Source organism: Opisthocomus hoazin, chromosome 5 (assembly GCF_030867145.1).
Source record: "Opisthocomus hoazin isolate bOpiHoa1 chromosome 5, bOpiHoa1.hap1, whole genome shotgun sequence".
NCBI classification, from domain to species: Eukaryota; Metazoa; Chordata; class Aves; order Opisthocomiformes; family Opisthocomidae; genus Opisthocomus; species Opisthocomus hoazin.
The window spans coordinates 57,193,765-57,212,631 of NC_134418.1; the positions used below are offsets into that span (position 1 = coordinate 57,193,765).

Below are 18,867 nucleotides of genomic sequence, written 5' to 3' on the forward strand. Positions count from 1 at the left end.
GCAGTAACAGGATTCAATAGGTGAAGTAACACCTTACTCTACAAGCAATGCTTTCCTTGGCAAGGTAGCACATTCTTCTGGAACAAAACTGTTTTGCACCCGCGTGTAGGCTTCAAATCCTAAACAAATGCTTCCGTGCACTCACTACATAAATGCTCTTCTGGGCAGAGAGAAGGTGGCAGGGGACACCAGTGACCACTACCTAGATGGTACTTTCAAAGTGGCCAGAAGAGAAAAAAGAGAAAAAAAAAAAGTGGAAAGGAGAGAAAGAGGCAAAAGAGAGGAGAAAAGACCAGCTTCGTTAAGGATCACACTACTAGCATCATGCAAATTCTTATCATCTAGAGCACAAGTGGAGTATGCCTTCAGTCACACACATACGTACATCAAGTATATCCTTAGTAAGGGACAGAAGAAACAATATGGGATTAAAGACACATATCTATTGACTCAATGTGAGAAGCCATCTGTCCTTGTATTACCTACTGAGGCCAGAATAGTTGCAGCTGCTTGACCTGTTGAAATCCTGCTGTATTGTGCACTGAAGCCTGCGAAGCTACGTATGCATATCACAAATCTCAAAGGGTGGCAGCTGACCTAAATAAATAGTTGATAAACACTTTGAAAAGATACTTTTTTCCTGTCTTTGTCATGTAAGCTTACAGCCAGAAAACAAACTTGAAATGCTTTTACTTTATATACAATACAGAAAGACAAACTGTAAATAATAAGCTTTATACAGAGGATTGTTATGACTTCATGAAAATAGCTGAAAATTATCCCTCTGCTTTAGAATTCCAGAGAACACTTACAACACGAGACATCTGGGAAGCGCAATGCTAGAATAATTTCCACAGAACCCTGTATTTTTAACTATTGGTTTCCATTATATTAAGTTAAGGGAGTCTTTACTATATTTCTTTTTGGAATTTCACATAAAAATGTTTTTACATGAATTTTACATAAAAAGGTTTTTATATTTTTAACTGCTTATAGTTTAAAAAATAACCTTGAAAAAGCCCAAAGCACACACTTCTCAGTAGTACCAGGATTTATCTTCTCAAATTCTAAGTCAGCTTTTGTCTGTTTTAAATTTATCAAACTGTCTACAACAGATAAAATGTCAACAGCCAAAACAAACTGTTTTTTACAAGGAACAGAATATTTCACTGTGCAATGACCTAACAGAACACAGCCCAAGAAGTTACCACACAGATACCAAAGCAACCGGAAAAAAAACTCCCATGTTGCTTGTACACCTGCTCTGAGACAGCAAACTTCTCCTACTACACTGCTTCAGCAGCTTTATTGTACGACAAGCTGAAGCAGAAGGGCTGATCCAGCACACCCTCCCCATCTCTAAAATCAGCAGCAGAACTAAAGATGAAATCGGGTGTTGAGTATTTCTTGGCAGCTACGTGTAAGTCTGCATGTGCCACTAATGTCTTCTCTGGTATGCACTAAAGCTGGCATAGAAATGGTGCTGTAGCTTTCAGAGCAGCTCTTAAAATGACACGTGTTCATGTTATGAGAATCTTCACTATCTTCAGCTTTTCATGTATCCATTTTCATAGATGCAGTCCATAAAGTTATTCTGTGTTATTTTTATGCATTTTTGCCATTGCTTAGTCATAAACATCCAAGACTATTTGAATTCATACAATAAGGTGCATAACAGAGTCTCTAGATGATCAGACATGGTTCCAGTTCTTACCATTCTTCAAGCTAAGGAAATATGCTGTCTAAGAGTGACTCTCAACTCCCTAAATTTGAATCCATTAAATATTTATGAGTTATGTTGCATTTCAATGTTTTCCAATAAAATGTCTTTCATTCCCCAAAACTTTTCTCTGAACACTTTATTAGGGTAAGCAGTTATACAGGACGATATATGCACACGTAATTTCAAGAAGAAAAACTTAAATTTTTGGTTGAATTGATCCAGCACTTCCTCCCCACATTTTTGTTAGGTCATAAAATCAATTATTTGTGCAGCTTTACCCTATGAACAGTTTCAGTTTCATGTCTTTGTTCTCACTGATAAAGTGTTCCAAAAAACCCAAACAGTACAGTGCACGCTTTCTACACTGCACTGCATCTACAATTCTGATAAATGAAATATGGAAAATTACTTACTGAACACATCCCCTCGGGGTTTCTGAGGATCTATCTGGATCCTGTTGTCATCCGTAATTCCTTGGGAAGATGTAGTTTCAACGGGAACATGCGAAGGCTCTTCAGTTGTTATCAGAGGAGTTCTTTGTGGTGGTAGCGTAGGTCTTAGCGTTGTAGGTTGATGTGGTGTTGGAAGTGGAGGCCTCGTCACCGGCTTTGTTACTGGCCTTGTTGTCACCAGCACGTACCTAGTGGTTGGCTTTGGCGTCAGTCGAGTCGTTGGCCCGGGTGTAGGTCGAGTTGTTGGCCTGGGTGTAGGTCGAGTCGTTGGCCTGCTCACGGGCCTTTCTGTAACAACACCAGGTATATATGGTGGTCTGAGGGGTTGTCTTGTGCCTCCAACATCAGGAATCCTATTGGTTATACCACTGCCTCCCTTAGGGAGCGTGCTGTTGCCCTTGAATATATGATATGGACCAGGTGGTTCAATCATAACATTAGGAATAACTGCAGAGAAAATCAAAATGGGACCAAAATCGACATCTGAATTTCTTGCTCCAGAAACTTAATGATGTATTTCATTATGACACGGAGAGTCTTCACTAAAATCATTTCTTCTGAATGTGTCCACTAATTAGAAACATACTTTAGCATCAGCACTGCTGAATTAGCACATCCCTTTAGATAGTACTTCTCATTACAGCAACTGAGAGATGATTTAGAATGACTGAAGGCCAAGATACTTCCATCTCCGCCAAGCATCAACTCTCTTTCAGAGGTGGTAAAACTCACCCAAAAGCACTATTAGTAAAAAAGCCCAGACAATACCATCTCCCCCAGTATTTCATAAAGAAAGGACAAATTTTAACTTGCTTTCACAACAGGAGTTTCTGCAGACATGAAATGCAAGAACATTTGGTTTAATATTTATAATTTTCTATTTGTTAATAAGCCTTTTATATCTCACTGGAGATCTTAAAAGACCCAATAAGAACCCTAGTCACATATTCATGTTCAAATGTTTCAAGTATAACACACAGTTAAAATTAAAAACTACTGTTTGTTAAACAATTCATTGTTTGATGATAGCAGGTAAAAAGGCTTTCTCTCTGGCCACCTGTTTATTACTATTCTTTTGAATATCCTGTGGTTTTTACATTATGGTATATTAAAATATAAAATGCACCTTAGGACTATGCCCAGCAACACATGTGAAGTGTGTCCACATATTATTGCAAGCACTGAGGTTGTGAAAGATCACCTTAGCCAGATCTCATTACCAGACCAGTGAGGCACCAAAGACCAGAACCCACATATGAACACACGGTCCTCAGAAATGTTCAGCAGATGTCACAGAGCTGCACAGTCCTGAGGGATGTCAAATATCAGGGAGCTCCAACAGCCTATTCTGTACCAAGGGGGGTGGCTGCTTCTCCCAAGAGAGAAAAGGAATTCTCCAACAGAGACTTCTTCCAGACAAATCCTCCTGCTCAGCTCCGCTCTCATCCAGGGCGCAATGGGGAGTGGATGGGGTGAGCTGCTGAAATGGGCCAGTTGCAGAGTGTACATAATAACAGGGTATGAGTAATATGTGCTGTTTGACCAGACCCATCCTGCTTACTCAGTTGTTGCCATCATGAAGCAATCTCTAGAATGAAGCTGTGAATAGGGAGAGGTGAATTTCTTTCTAATTATGAAAATGTCTCAGGGAAAGGTATTTTCACCAAGGCATGCTAAGACTCAAAAAACTCTGACCACATTCCCTGGACCCTTTTGAACTTATTAAAAATAGTTAAGAGAAACTGAGCCTGATAGTGCTGTATCTCAAAATTTACAACATGGGACACATTTACTTTCAGAATTCTTTTAAAAGGAGCATTACGTACGTATGCAGTTTGTTCCATTGTCTCTGTACCCTTCTTTACACTTGCATTTGTAGGATCCTGGTGTATTGTAACATCGTGAAAAGCTACCACACTGATGGTGGCCAAGGGAACATTCATCTATATCTGCAACAGAAGGTTACATAAAAAAAATCATTTGCATCACAGAAACTTGAATTTCCGCTTACCCCTGCAAAGACATGAACAGTAGTATGGTCATTAGGAAAATATTATTAATTTTGAAAAATTTAATAAAACTGAATTGCCAGCAGGAAAAGGAAGACAGATAGTGACAAATCAATGTGGTGATACAAACGTCAGGGCAAAAGGGACTATTGTGCAACTCAGGCATGGCTCAGCTTGTACCTTAGCATCAGCTTCAGTGATGTGCTATGGGTAGACTGCAGTTGAGATCATGAAGATCACAATTTTAATAACCACTTCTTAAAGGTGACACGATAAGAAAAGAAAAACTGAGTGTAGGAATATGCATGTTCTTAATCACACAGGTATTAAACTGCTTTTTCATAAAATGACTCCTCTATTATACATCTGTATAGATGTTTCTACATGAAGTAGAAACCACTTGAAACCTCTCCTATGGCATTTCCATGTTTGTTGTTAGTCATGCGAGCAAAAGTCACCAAATTCCAGTGCTCTGCATAGAGATTTCTCTCCAATAAATATACTTAAACAAACATAAAGCAATGTCTCATTATCTCCACATGATCCTTTTTTCAGTGAAAGGATCATAACCAGTTGAGGCTCTGGGAACCTAAGACACTGGGACCCGGGAACATCTTTGTTGAAGGGCACACACCAGCTGCATTTGAGTCTCATGTCCAGACAAAGGCAGGGTATTTCCCAAGCCCTGCCTTTTCCCTACCTGTCTTCAGGGGAAGGAATGTTGGGCAGCCTGGGTTGGAAGGAGCTGGGGTGTGCTCTAGCCACATTTTCTTATCTTGGATCTTGGGACATGCTACAGAGCACACCTGTGTTACAGCTCAGACATAGCTTAAGCTCATACACTGCTCCAAACCTACAACTGCCCATGCACAGTAAAACCTGTGGGGACAAAGGCTTTGGAAAGGAATTCCTGGGGTCATCAGCTCTGCTCTCCCACTAGCTTCCATAGAAGAACCATTTACAAGAATGGAGGTCAAATATATGCTTTCTTTTTCACAGTCTATTTCTATAATCCAGTCTTTCCTAAAATACAGATGCAGTGCAACATAAAACAACCTGCTCCAACATTTCAGCCATAATAAGTAAACATTCCTCTGTAAACAGAATCACAGAATCACAGAATACTAGGGGTTGGAAGGGACCTCTGTGGGTCATCTAGTATTTCAGTTCAGAATATGCAACTCTATTACATGCACACAAGAAATAAGTTGTTATTACCATAACATTGGTATTTGCCTCCGATGTACATTAGATCGAAGCCTTTATGACACCTGCAAATGTAGCTTCCAAAAGTATTGATGCAGTGCCTAAATCGTGGACAGATAACTCTCCCAGTAGCACATTCATCAATATCTGTGGAAACAAAGGAAGTGTATTAATCTCAACAGCAGTTAAAACACAATCTATACTATCAAAAATAAACTAGTCTCACGTAATAAAAAAAACAAAGAACAGCTAATGTATTTTTTTATAAAGTCCTTTTGGCTACAAGCTGGTCAGCCAGCAGTAACACTTGAGCACTTCTTCTGGCTGTGCCATCTCAGTTCAGGTCTTGGTCACATGCCCAAATTATTATGCCTCCTGCACCAGAAGCCTTTACAAATGCTGTGAGTGACAAGAGATGCACTGGCATAATGAGCATCACTACTGAATTTGGATTGCTTGCTCTGTGCTCTTGGCATCCTGGTACCCTTCCCCTCAGAGAGGAGACATTCTCTAATCCACCACAGAACGCACCACAGCTTCTTCAAGGTCTCTGAGCACTCACCCTTAAAACTGTGATCGCATCTGTCTGAAGAAAAGCTATTTCTATTTCATGTTATTTGTATACCTTGCTTTTCTCCCACTAAGCCCTGCCTGGTTATAAAGACAGCACCTAGACTTACAGGCAAAAACCACCCCAGTCATTCTTTTACCGAAACATGCCTGAAATAACGTTCCCGTAGCACAGGTCATGCATACATATTCAAGGGACATCGCCCTGCAGTACACAGTGTCTTGGTTTTTTAAAATCTCAGGTGTCCCTAATCCATGGCACACTGAGCCTATAAGGAAATCTTCGTCTGTTCAGGACTTGTTCTAAACAAAGAGAGTTCAAGCTAATGCCAGGGGTGCAGTATTTCTGGGTCTCCCACCAGTTAGTTACCACAGGTTAAATGTTTTTTGAGTACCAGCCCTTTGCAAGCGCTTACCCTGCAGTGCCTGCGCTGTAGCTCACCCCTCCTTCACACAGAGGTTGCTTACCTAAGTGACCTTAAAATATCTCTGAGGTGCTGAGATACTTTTAAGCAGGGCCTGTTGTGACAGGACAAGATGCAATGGTTTTAAACTAAAAGAGGGTAGATTTAGACGAGATATAAGACAGACATTTTTTATGATGAGGGTGGTGGAACACTGGAACAGGTTGCCCAGAGAAGTGGTAGATGCTCCATCCCTGGAAACATTCAAGTTCAGGTTGGACGGGGCTCTGAGCAACCTGGTCTAGTTGAAGACGTCCCTGCCCACTGCAGAGGGGTTGGACTAGATGGCCTTTAAAGGTCCCTTCCGACCCAAAGCATTCTATGGTTCTGTATATGGCTCCCATTTGCCCTGCCAAGAACACCCAGTAGGACCTGAAGCAGTGCTTCAGCAAGTGACATCCAGGCAAGGACAGAGGACTGGGAAGCCATGGGTGAAGCTCAGTCAATGTCTGATGCTCCTCATCTCCCAGAAGCTGCTGCTCTTCATGCTGACTAACCAGCCAGGCAGAGGCCCCATGAGCGGCTAATGCTCAGCCAGCAATGCTTTCACTGTCTGGAAAACTCTCAGCTGAGGTCAGGCCGATACACAAAAGCTGCTTGTACTACCACCCACTTTGTAGCTCTTGGAAACCGAGCTGAAGCCTGATGAGTGCTTGCACCCCAATTCTTCACCGAGGCAGAGACCTGCCATGCACGGCTGCCTCTGACGTACGCCGCTCCTGATGTTTGTTGGTTATCTACAGGGCACAGTTCAAGCCTTTGCTCTGCAGTTCTATCAGGCTCTTGATCTATGGGAAAGCAAGATTTTGCTCTCCGTGCAATTCTTTTCCCAAAAGGAGCACTTCAGCTGCAGGTGTCAAGAGTGCAAAACAAAGCCGAGTGATTGATGCCCTGCTGTTTGTGAAAGAGGCCTGAACAAGCCAGGGAGAAGCCTGAGTCTCTTGCACTGCACAGAAAAAATGTTACTGCAGAACTGCTGGTTAGTCAGGGCAGCTACCTGAGGCAGGGGAGATGTAGTTCCAAATTCTCCAAGCTGTGTTTCCCACAGCCAAAAGAAGTGACCTAAAGCCATGAATTACTGGCTAGATGGGCTCTCCCAGTAGCTCCTGCTGGCACTGTCCCACTCTGCCTGAAGAATTACTGAGGACAGATGGGATTCAGCCCCTGAGCTCCCACACTCCTGGCCCATCAGACTGCTCTGACATAGCATCTCTCCTTTCCTCTCAGTCGGGAGCACTTCTGCAATGCTATGGTAAAGGCCTGAATGAGAAAGAAAACAAAGCCAATACTGGGCACTTCTCCACATGCCTGAATCTCCCTATAAATCTGCCTCTTCATTTGAATCTTTCATTAATGTTTCAGGCTTTGAATATGTTATGCACAGTTTTACATCTTCTACTGTGTTCCTTACCATCATTTAATTTACAAGCCACAATTTTCTACCCTTTATTACAATATTATTTCAAGGCTGCAAATTTCAGATTCTTGATTACTGTTAGTTGAGGTTCTTCATTGGTTTGGGGTTTTTTAATCTTTAAACCACAACTTCAAAAAGCAATTCAGTAAGAAAAAGATTAGCCACTGACTATACCTCATCATGGCATTGATTATGTTCTTTAAAACCTGATGTAGCTTGTCCTGCCTTTCCCTCTGTACGTACTCATGTTTTTGCAATTCCCATAAGGCAAGAAGTATGTTAAACAATGCGAGCACTATAGTAGTATTGTCTCATTTTCTAGGCAGTTATACATACTAAAGGTACAGGACCAAACTGCTAATCAACACACTGTTGAAAACTGACACAAAAATAATGGAAAATGTAATAGTCTACCGCTTGCATTTAATACGAGAAGTGGGTGGATGCTCGTTACTGGTGGGAAATCCGCTTTTTGATCATTAGCTAGAAGATGGTATGCAAGTGCTTGCGTTTAGTTTCCTGAAGTTCTCAAAGAGAGAGAAGTGACTGTGGCTTTTGTCTTGAAGTTCTCAAATAGTGAGAAGTGACTGTGGCTTCTTTCAAGTCCACGGACCCATGCCAGTTCCCACCTGGGCACAAACGGCATAAGGCAGTTTCCCTTTGCCTGCTGCAACACGCTGTGGCTCATACCTGCTTCCTATGAGAACCAGGACATGAAGGCGTGATTTGTATTCCGATCTCAGCCTGGTCTGCCATGGAGGTGCATGCCCAGACTTAGTGCCAGGGAGCTGCTCCAACAGCAGCAACACAGACAACACCTAAAGCGAGTGAGGGTCAGTGTTCAACAGAGAAGCAGAATCACAAAGCCTTGCTTCTCTCCTGAGGTATGACCAGAGTGCAACTCAACCTCTAAACAACTATGAGACAGATTTAATTAAAAACAGCATGATTTTTAAGTTTACAAAGCCATATTTTCAAGTTTCTATACACAACCAAAACAACTAGAAAGAATTTATTTTACAGCACAAATAATTAATTTCAGTCTTCAAATAATTTCAGACCTTCTGAAGCTGAAATGCGTATATTGCTAATTTCATTAAACGAAAATCCCAATTCAAAAAGCTGGCAACACTGATTGATTTATTGATTCAAGAATCATTAATCAATTAATTAGTCAATTAATCCATATTTTTACTGAATACTTTGCTGAATTCTTTTTCAATTCATTGTTGTTTAGTTTATATGATTTACCTTCATAGCCGAATTGTTTGATTGTCTGCAAGGAACATTTTAACAAAAGAATGATCAGCATGGCTGAAACTAAGAATAGAATAATGCCTAGAGGAATTTTCACCTGTGCTAAAAATAAGTATTACATTCCCAGCTGTCTTTAAAACACTCCTCAAATGAGGATTTTGTGAGCTGCAGCCAATGCACACTTCAATTTTCTTACCATCATCTACACCTCTGCTTGTACCGCAGCAATATCCAGACCCTCGCTGGAGCTGACAACCTCCCCAAGAGTGATGGGCTCGTACACATGTGAGGAAAAGGCACAGTCCTGGTCCCAAATAGCTTCAGTTCTTGAAGGTATTTACTACAACTCAAACTTGATAGATAACACAAAAAGGGTGCATGCAACAATCCCTTCTTACCAAAAAAGGGGAGTAGATCTTTTTATGACCCATGAAGAATAGACATCCCTTGCTGTGACTACTTTCTCTGTATTGCATAGTACAAGGCTGCTCTGAAATTTTTGTGGAAAATTTTTAAAATAGGTTACTGGATCAATCTGAATGATGCACATCCAACTGAAATGTGGAGTGCACAGTTCTTTACCCTTCTGGGGAAAAAAAGTGGTTTTATGAAAACTATACTGAAGAACTGAAAGAGCTTCATGTAACTGGTTTGAGCGCTAGTCTTTGGCATTAAAAGTGCACTTTGTTTATTTCAAAGTATGACGTTTGCCTGAACAGACAAATGCACACTAGGATAACCCTGCAAGTGTTTTTCTAGCAAACTTCTGTACTTGGTATAACTTCCCTGAATTTGTACTTAAAATCACTCAGCTCACTATGGCACAGCATAGGTCTCTTCAAAGATCTCTGTCTGCCATAAAGTCCACAGCATGATTAATCACAATTCAATCCCTTCAGCATGTTACAATGGTGGAATTTTCTCTCCTGTTCTTTCCATTCTTTTGCATACACAGATGTGCCAATCATGAACTTCAGAAAGCCTCCCACTTAGACCTGTGCCTGCTCCTCACATCAGAAGATCTAGAATCTGTCCCTTGCTCTGCCAACAAATTCTCGGTCAGCATGGGTCAGCCCCCTGGAGAACCACCTCCCCTGTAGACAGCTATGATACCCAAATGGATAATTAGGGCATCCACATTCTCTTACATTCTTTCAGTACAAGTATTGTTACTGGTTATGGAACTGCAGCACTGTATAGAATATAAATAATAAAATCACAGGAGCATCATATCCACTCAGGATGTATAGCTAATGACTAATGAAATCACACATCACTCTGTTCTTCAGACCATAGCAGAGCATAGCACAATACAGTCTGATTAACCATAAGCACTTTTTCCACATTCACAAACATGGGAACAAAGTATTTCACTTCTATGCGGTCCAAATTCCTGAATCTATTTTAACCTGGAGTTTTCACAGTATGGAAGACATACAGTAGCTTCAATCCCATTAACACTGGGAGTGTGCACGGGCCTTCACCTTGTCCCAGTATAATTTCAATGATTTCCACAAATCACCCCTCTACTCCCTGAGCCTAGGCAACATCTTGCTGGGTATGAGGCAGAGCCAACCTCCCCATTCCTTTTTTTATGCAGGCAGGTACTTTGGAGTCTCTGTTAGCAATAGTTTAAAATGACCCAGTAACAGGAGTGGTATGGGCTGAGGGACTGGACACCAAGCAGCCCGTGTGAGTTTTAAGCAGTCAATCAAACTTGCAGGACTGGAGGAAACCACTGACGATCTCTGACGCAGACCACTCGAGAGCACCCGAGCAACGTGCCTATCCCAATCCTCATTAGTGACATCTTTGAACTGCATGCATGATGCATTCTGTATACATCTGACAAACTCTCTTGAACTGCGTTCAGTCTAAAGAATAAAACATTTTGGAGAAAATGAATTAAAGCTACATTTGACCACCTACCTATGCAAGTCCTGCCATCTGGCCCTAGCTGCAGTCCTGGAGAAGGGCAGCGGCAGCGTACTTCCCCTTTCAGTACATCACAGCCATACTGACAGTTTGCCATCGAGCAAGAAAGGGCATCTGGGGAAAAATAATTGAACGTAGTTAGATAAGCTCTCTGATCAGTACCAGAAAAATACTAAAAACTTTGAAGAATGAAGATGTCGTATAATTATGAGAGAAGCGGAAAAATGCTTGTTGAATTTGACAGGTATCCATTCAGACTTTAGAGAGCAAATGCACATGCAGTAAATCTTTTCTTTCCACAAACTGCATCTCTAAGGAAAAAAAAAAAAAAGAAAACCACCCCAATTATAGCACGTTGTGTCACGGAACGCAGCCCCCATGAGGAATATAAAGCCCACTACGTACTATAAACCCTCCTGGACAGCACTGCCAGTTTAAAATAGGAGCATCTTTAATTAAGGATAATTTCTCTCCCCTTCTCTCTTAGCCATACGCTCAAAATATCCACTTTCTGGGAGCAAGTATGAACCTGATCTCTAGAGACATGACAGCACAATTTTATACCAGCCAAACAACTAACATCTGCAGCTTTAATGCTTTTACGTTCATAAGGACATTATACAGCAGAACTGCAGGTGTCTTGCTGCAATGAAAACTGCAAGCACTTGTCTTTGAAGGCCAATTAACAGTGATTTACAGCACTGAAGAATACTTCTGGGGAAACCTGTAATAAAACTAATAAAATCAAAATATTTGCTCTTGTTCTGTTCAGCCTAATTTCATTAGTAAAAAGCAGCTCATCCTGCGCAACTGCCTAATTTCCAGCAAGATTAATCTTTTACTTTGGGACTTATCTTCATTTCATAAAAGTTTCCCAGGGAAACTCAAGCAGGGAGCTTGAGGAGGTTGAAAATAGCAAGCAACAAGCCTTGCCGTACTCGAGCACGTTCCATCTGGCATAAGCATGTAGCCATTCAGACAGTAGCACTTGTAGCTGCCGTAGGTATTCATACACCGGTGTTTGCACGGCCGTGGCTTTAGTCCACACTCATTTAGATCTGAAATGAATGGTACAAGGGAAGGGGGTGGGAAAAGAAAACATACAAAGTATGTGTGAAAAAAATACTAGTTCAAGTTTTTGGAGAAAGAAGGAAAAATATGGCAGTTAGCTTTTCATACACCGTCCAGCTGATAGCAAGTGTCCAGAACATCCTGCCTGAAGCACTGTTCACCCCTCCTGCCCAGCGGCATATTTTCTTCTGTTTCACAGATACGCTTTCAGAAATGACAGTATTAGCATTAGATTAAGTGCCAACAGAAGTTTCATTACGGAATGCACAAGCTCAGGCTGCCCACATCTTGCCACTATTCACGTTGATGCCGTGTCCAGGACCAGCCAGAACTCTGGAGGAGGAGGAGGGAGAAACCAAAGGTCACTGCTGCAATCACTGTCAGTGATTCTGATAGCGATTCCGTGCTTCAAAATTAGTCACAGAGGAAGGAAGGAAAGCTGATGCTAGCCTACTTTAAACAATCTCACAGACAAAATGTATTCTTTAGCATCTAGAAAATACTGAAACAGAAGTATCTGACATCAGTGGTATTTGTCAAGGACTATCCATGGAGGCTGCTATTTCAGATTTACAATTTAATACAAAATCCATGACTTAAATTGGAAATGTTGAGCCTACATTTTTCATATTAGTAGACAAGCCTTCTAACAAGAAGTAAAGATTGAGTATTTTCATCAGAATTCTATGCCAAGAACATGTGTCAGCTTTATCTGGGTAAACCAGAATAATTTGTTACTTATTTATTTGCGTGCCGACGAGTAAAGATTACAATAAAGGTGAAAACAATAAAGCTATTCAGAAATCCAGTCAGCAAGTACGTAAACAACCGAGTAACTGACCCCCATCTCTAATATTGCACAATGGTGTCTGGAGGTCTGTTACAGTAAGAGAGTCACTGTTATTTCCAGGAACTTTTCAAAAAGCCATCTCCACTATTAGCACATTCTCATCAAAAATCACTCCCTAATTCATGTAGCAGAAAGGTAAGCCTTGGGGCTTCTGCCGTGTGGTAGACACAAACACAGTGGCCACTTTATAAAATGCTAGCTGAGAAGGAGACACATGCTTTCTACGGACTAGATGTGAAGGCTTAGAGTTAAGACATTAAAACAGAAAGACAGATATACCTCTGGTTAGAATGAAGTCAGTAATTCTTAATAGTCTTTATGTGTTATCACTAATCTGTTGTCTTCTGTCCTACTTTGTTTTCATCTTCATGGGGTCAAGGGAGAGCGAGCATCATGCAGACAGGTATTTGCCCCTCCCCACAACCCTTCCCCTAGTTGCTGGATATGATAGGACAAGGGGTAATAGCTTTAAGCTAAAAGAGGACAGATTTAAATTAGATATAAAAAAGAAATTCTTCACTACAAGGGTTGTGAGGCCCTGGAACAGTTTGCCCAGAGAAGCAGTGGATGCCGCCTCCGAGGAAGTGTTCAAGGCCAGGTTGGATGAGGCTTTGAGCAGCCTGGTCTAGTGGAAGGTGTCCCCGCCCATGGCAGGGGGTTGGAACTAGATGGTCTTCAAAGGTTCCTTTCTACCCAAACCATCCTATGATTCTATGACCTTGTTTACTTCATTTTCCAAGGCCTCAGGAAGAGCAGCAGGTTTAGGGATAAGCATACTTCCCATTCCCCTCTGCTGCGAGAGGGTAGTGGTAAGGGACATAATTTTCCCTCTTTTCCTGCAGAAGGCTGAACAAGATGTTTCTAGGCAGCCTGAAGGGAAACATTTGCTCCCACAGCAGCAAGGAAAATCAGGTGATGTAGGCAGGGCTTCAGTGAGGAAAAGTTGCCAAAACAAGGGCTGGACCTGTGCCTGACAAACAAGGAGTGATGCCCATCTCTGCAGTCTTCCTGCAGATCATGTGTTGCAGGAAGAGCATCCCTTTTCAAGTCTCACTCTTTGGGAGTTTCAAAACATTTCTGGAGTTGCTAGGAGAACATACTTCTCCTGGCAGGCACCAATGCCACAATCACAAGAGTGTACCTGCTGGGTTTGAGAGAAACTGCTGTAGAAGAAATGTACATTTTCTACTGTGAAAGTGGGATCTTCAGCTAAGAGTTATGACTATTGATAGAGTGCGCACATAGGTCAAATGGAAAAGCAGCAGATGATTATACCAGAGGGGAAGGGCAAGTTTTCATTGTGAAAATCTGTGTGTAGAAAAAATTTGCATAAAAATGCTCAATAATAAGCAGGTGAAAGCTCACATTTTGGGATGCAAACTTCTCCGGGCAACGCAAAAAAAAGCTGCTTTTTTCTTTCTTCTGTAAAACTTACTACAATTAGGCAGCTCCTGGCAGATATTATAGCTGTATTAACATATTTGTTACACATGCAACACATCTGTTAAAAAAAGTTATTGTTAAATTCAAAGACTCTGTTAGAGTTTGACTTCGTTTCATAAAAATATCCCCACAGAGCCCACATTATTGTCTATTCGGAGATTCATGCACAACAATCATTTTGACATAAGAAAAAGAAAAGTTCTGTAAGTCTAAAATATCTATATTCTTCCTCTTCCGTACAAAAAGCATCACTCCACAAATTAAATGCATAACAGAGCTAAGTATAAATACTTAACCAGAAGCAGGGACAAACTGAGGAAAGGTAATGCTGAAATAAAGCTGACAGGGCAGGATTTTAACAGTGCCTATGTTAACTTCTAGTGCTTCACCCCACTGCACTTCAGCTCCTAAGTTTAGATACTTCTGAAGACTTTACCGTTAAGAACTGCCTTGCACTTATTTCCAGAGCTACAACCACAGATCCAAAGTTGAAAATGATAAGAATTTATGACCGTTCTCAGTTTACCATCTTGCATACAGTATAGATTACATTATGAGCCTTAAATTGGATCTTTCTATAGGATTCTGAACACTACACCACCACTTGGTACAACATATTCTTAGTGCAGGAATCAAAGCTCTGTTACTGACAAACAGAAAGCTATTAGTAACATACTCTGAGAATAACCTGATACTAAAAAGTAGATGCAATCAACTGTATTAGGATACTACATCACACGCTTTCTGTTTGTGGAACTTGATTAAATAATTTCCATTGTCTTTGTTTCATCTTATTTCTAGCTGCGAACAAATGCTGTCATATCAACTTCTGACTCCTTTGACTCACATCTTAAAAAAACATGCTGAAAGTAAAATGCCTGCCTTGAAAGAGTCAGAATTTTTAACCTTGACTGATGTGACAAAAAGCTAAGGCTGCAAGGCCACAGAAAAAGGCTGTTAGCACAACTCCACTTAAATCTAAACCTCACGTGTCACAGGTTTTCACTTCTGCCTTTGAAACCAGCTATTTAGCGAAAGATGTTTTTAACCTTACAAAGTCAGAATGAATGCTACCGTTTAGGAAAACAAGTACTGGCAGTGCTGTGGCTATTTAAGAGAGAAGCCAGCCTGCAAGCAGGTTAGGTGTATCAGAGCGTACTGCTCAGCCCATCTTATTTTCCTCCAAAATGCAACTTTTCATCTTTTCACCAGCACAGATGGGCACATACTCAGAAAGCGCACGACAAGCACCACTCAGTGTCCCAGGAGGCACATTGTACGATTAGTGGCAGGTCCTACTGGTTCTACACAAAGGCCTATATGAATATGCCGACAGCTCTCTTGATCCACCTCCGTGCACCCGTAATCTGTAACAGCGTGCTTCCCTAGCAGAGTCCGGATGTACTGCACACGGACTGGGGGAGCGCTGAAACATTCCTGCTATTCATATACTCTATCTGTTTGTGTGTTTCTTGTTCCTTAAGTAAGGTCTATTTTTTCAAGAACAGATTCAGGCTAACGTTAGCAGTCAAAAAATCAGCTATAGCTCTTGAACAAATGCTGGTTACTTATCAATTGTGTACTTCAAGAAACACCTATAAGTATCAACGTCTGTGCATCAAAAGAGGAAATAAGAAAACAGCAGAAGTTTCCTCTAAAAAAATTGAAAGCTAAAATGTATAAACTCACAGGGTAAGAAAAATAATACTTTTACACTGTTTTTCTTCTTAATAAAATATCATAATTTCTTTTAGTCACTTATAATCTCACACTGGAATTTAAAATATAAAGCCCAACACTATTAAAAAGTTTATCAAAACCCTTCAATTTCTTTGCGGGAATGTCCACTTATTGTCCTGCACTTGAAAATTCCATTGTTCAGCCACTTAGATTCCCATGTTGCTTACAATTGTACAGTCAATGCAAAACCAGCACTCAATTTTAAAATAACAAAAGACAGTACTGGACAGAAAATCAGACTGAGAGTTTTGGGCACCATGGAAAACAGGTCTATAGCATAAGCGCAGCCTGCTGAGCACAAGTATTTTATTTTTAAAGAAATGAAATAAAAATGTGAATGCAAGGAAAGGACAAGAGTGCTATGCTAGCAAATTTGGATTTGAATACTTTGACTACTGTGTGGCACTACACATGATCTTGGATAACGACTGACTTCAGTGCACTTAACAATGGGACACTTCTTCCTAGGAAGACACAATACACGCTGCTCTTTTCTTTACCTAGCCTCTGCAGATGACTCCATCACTCAGATCTTTTCTGCCTATTAGGTAACTTGGATCAGAAAACACAGAGGCCAAATACTCAATAACAAACTTACTCAGACTTTGAAAACAGAAAACCAGGTGCCAGAAATCAAGTAAAAAAATTAAACTGCTATCACCATACTATAAATAGTAGATGAGCTTTCACTTCCAGCAACTATCATCACACTACCACGTCAAACTTATGAGAGGAGATTTCTATCACCCTAAGAGAGTTTCATTCACATCACTGAGTTTGATTAGTCAACAGCTGCCAAATGCAGAAGTTAACAACCCTCATTTTCTTCAACTTCCAGCTTTACATAAATCACAGTTTCGTGTTTATATAACCTGATAAAGAGTTTCCATCGCTTTCACTTTACAAAGAAACTCAGAAACAAATAAAAAGTGCAGGCCCTGAAAGAAGAGCAGAGGAAAGAAACAAAAGCAAGTTACAACCAGGAGTATGGTGGAGAGTCAAGCCTTTTCAGAATACAGGCACACAGCATCAAGGAAATACAATCAGTTATTTGCTCTGCATGCTAATGACACTGCAGGTTCAGCTTCTGCATCACAGCCATCGATCTGTTAGCCTCCAACCCATTTGCAAGAAGTTGTATTACTGTTTGAAGCCGTGCAGGTAGAAGGAGCACGCCACCTGAAACACAGGACCATCTCACCCCTTGATGCTGTGTTTCTTGCATGATGATCCAGTGGGTGGAATAGAAGTGCTCCACTGCTTTGACCAGGTGGACTTGTATATAGCTGCTCATCTTCACAGGATGGGAAGAAGGCATAACAAAAATGAAATTACCATATCTTTGTAATACGCATTACTTCATCATTTAATATATATTTCTATATCTCCAGTGCTGACAAGAATTGCATTACAAAAAGAGAAAGCAGCAAACTCTGCATTACGTTCCTGGAACAAACTGGGTAAAAGGATAGTAAGTTACAGAAAAGCAGCCTTAAATTCTTTGAATAAAGACAAGCTTTCCCAGCCACCGTAAGTTAACCTGTATATGCTTTAGATTGCTGGCAAAAATCACAAGTTTTAAACTATTCGTATTTGTCTGTGAACATAGATCTTACTGAAGAGCAGGTATCAATTTTCTGATGAACACATTTTGAAAGAAGTATTAGTTCCATTATTATCACTATAAATTAGAGAGCTGGCACAGCGTATTTTCTTTCAAGTTGCTCAGCTTTTTTCTTAACTGGTTACAGCTGTAAACCTGGGATCAAAAAGCTAGAAGGGAAACACTAAAGCCACTCAGGAGATTTGAACGCTGTGGGGAGAGCACATGGTTAGCCCTTGTGCAAAATCACTGCAATATAACTGCTGATGATAGCAACGTAATAAAAGAAGTATCAGCTAATCCTAACTTCCAAGTGACCTAAAGAGAGGTCTACACTGCCACAGCAGCTGCACTGCCACCAGAAAAGGACAAGCATTCAGGCATCATCATACAGCCAGGGTTCAACAGTTCTGCTGGGAGGCTGGGTTCTTCTCTTCGACCGGTCCCTGGAACATGGCTTGATCCACAAGGCCCATGAACAGACGAGATGTAAAGCCTGCTCATCAGTGCTTGTACTCGAAGAATGCCTTTCACGAAGAACTCGAGCATACTTTACAGCCCAGCACCACTCGCACATCCTAGAAAGACTTCCAACTCTGCAGGGGAACTCCGCCACTTCTTCTGCTAACACCACTACTTTCTGTTATTACTAATTACTATTCTAGAACAGCAATGAGAAAGATGGCCCACAGACTAAAAAAGACGGGTGCTATATTGAGGTATAACAACATAGGTCACACTTCTCCTGTGTAACTCGAATTTCCTCCCAGCAAAAGCAGACTCTGCATCCACTATGCACTTTCAGGTCTCAAACTAACATGGAGTCAGCCCATGGTGAGAAGGCATACCCTGACCCCAGGAGCAGCTCGAGGGTGTCATCATAGAACAGAACAGAAACAGGCTCTACTCCCCCGAGCTGGCGCACATTTGGGACACCACAGTCAGCAGGCATCGCAAAACCTCACGCACATCTGCCATGGCAACTTTGCCACCAATACCATGCAAGAATATTTGATCGATACTGACTAAAAGGCTTCCTTTTAATTATTTATCACCACATTTTTTTCATTCCTTAGTATTTAGTGGAAAGTGAATAGTCTAGTTCAAGACCGCAGCCTCCAGCAATC

General features: G+C 41.1%; 1 protein-coding gene across 3 annotated transcripts in view; it reads right to left on the reverse strand.

Annotated features, from left to right (window-relative positions):
• Nucleotides 1-18,867, reverse strand: part of NPNT (nephronectin) — a 54,204-nt gene that overhangs the window by 16,270 nt on the left and 19,067 nt on the right. For 2 of the 3 annotated variants that reach the window (XM_075421389.1, XM_075421388.1), the window contains 5 exons: nt 11,972-12,091; nt 11,028-11,147; nt 5,403-5,537; nt 4,002-4,124; nt 2,137-2,622 (listed from right to left, as the gene is read on the reverse strand). In XM_075421389.1, coding sequence (XP_075277504.1) covers nt 2,137-2,622; nt 4,002-4,124; nt 5,403-5,537; nt 11,028-11,147; nt 11,972-12,091 — 984 coding nt within the window. The remainder of the gene's footprint in view (nt 1-2,136; nt 2,623-4,001; nt 4,125-5,402; nt 5,538-11,027; nt 11,148-11,971; nt 12,092-18,867) is intronic. The other variant, XM_075421390.1, reaches the window with a different exon arrangement.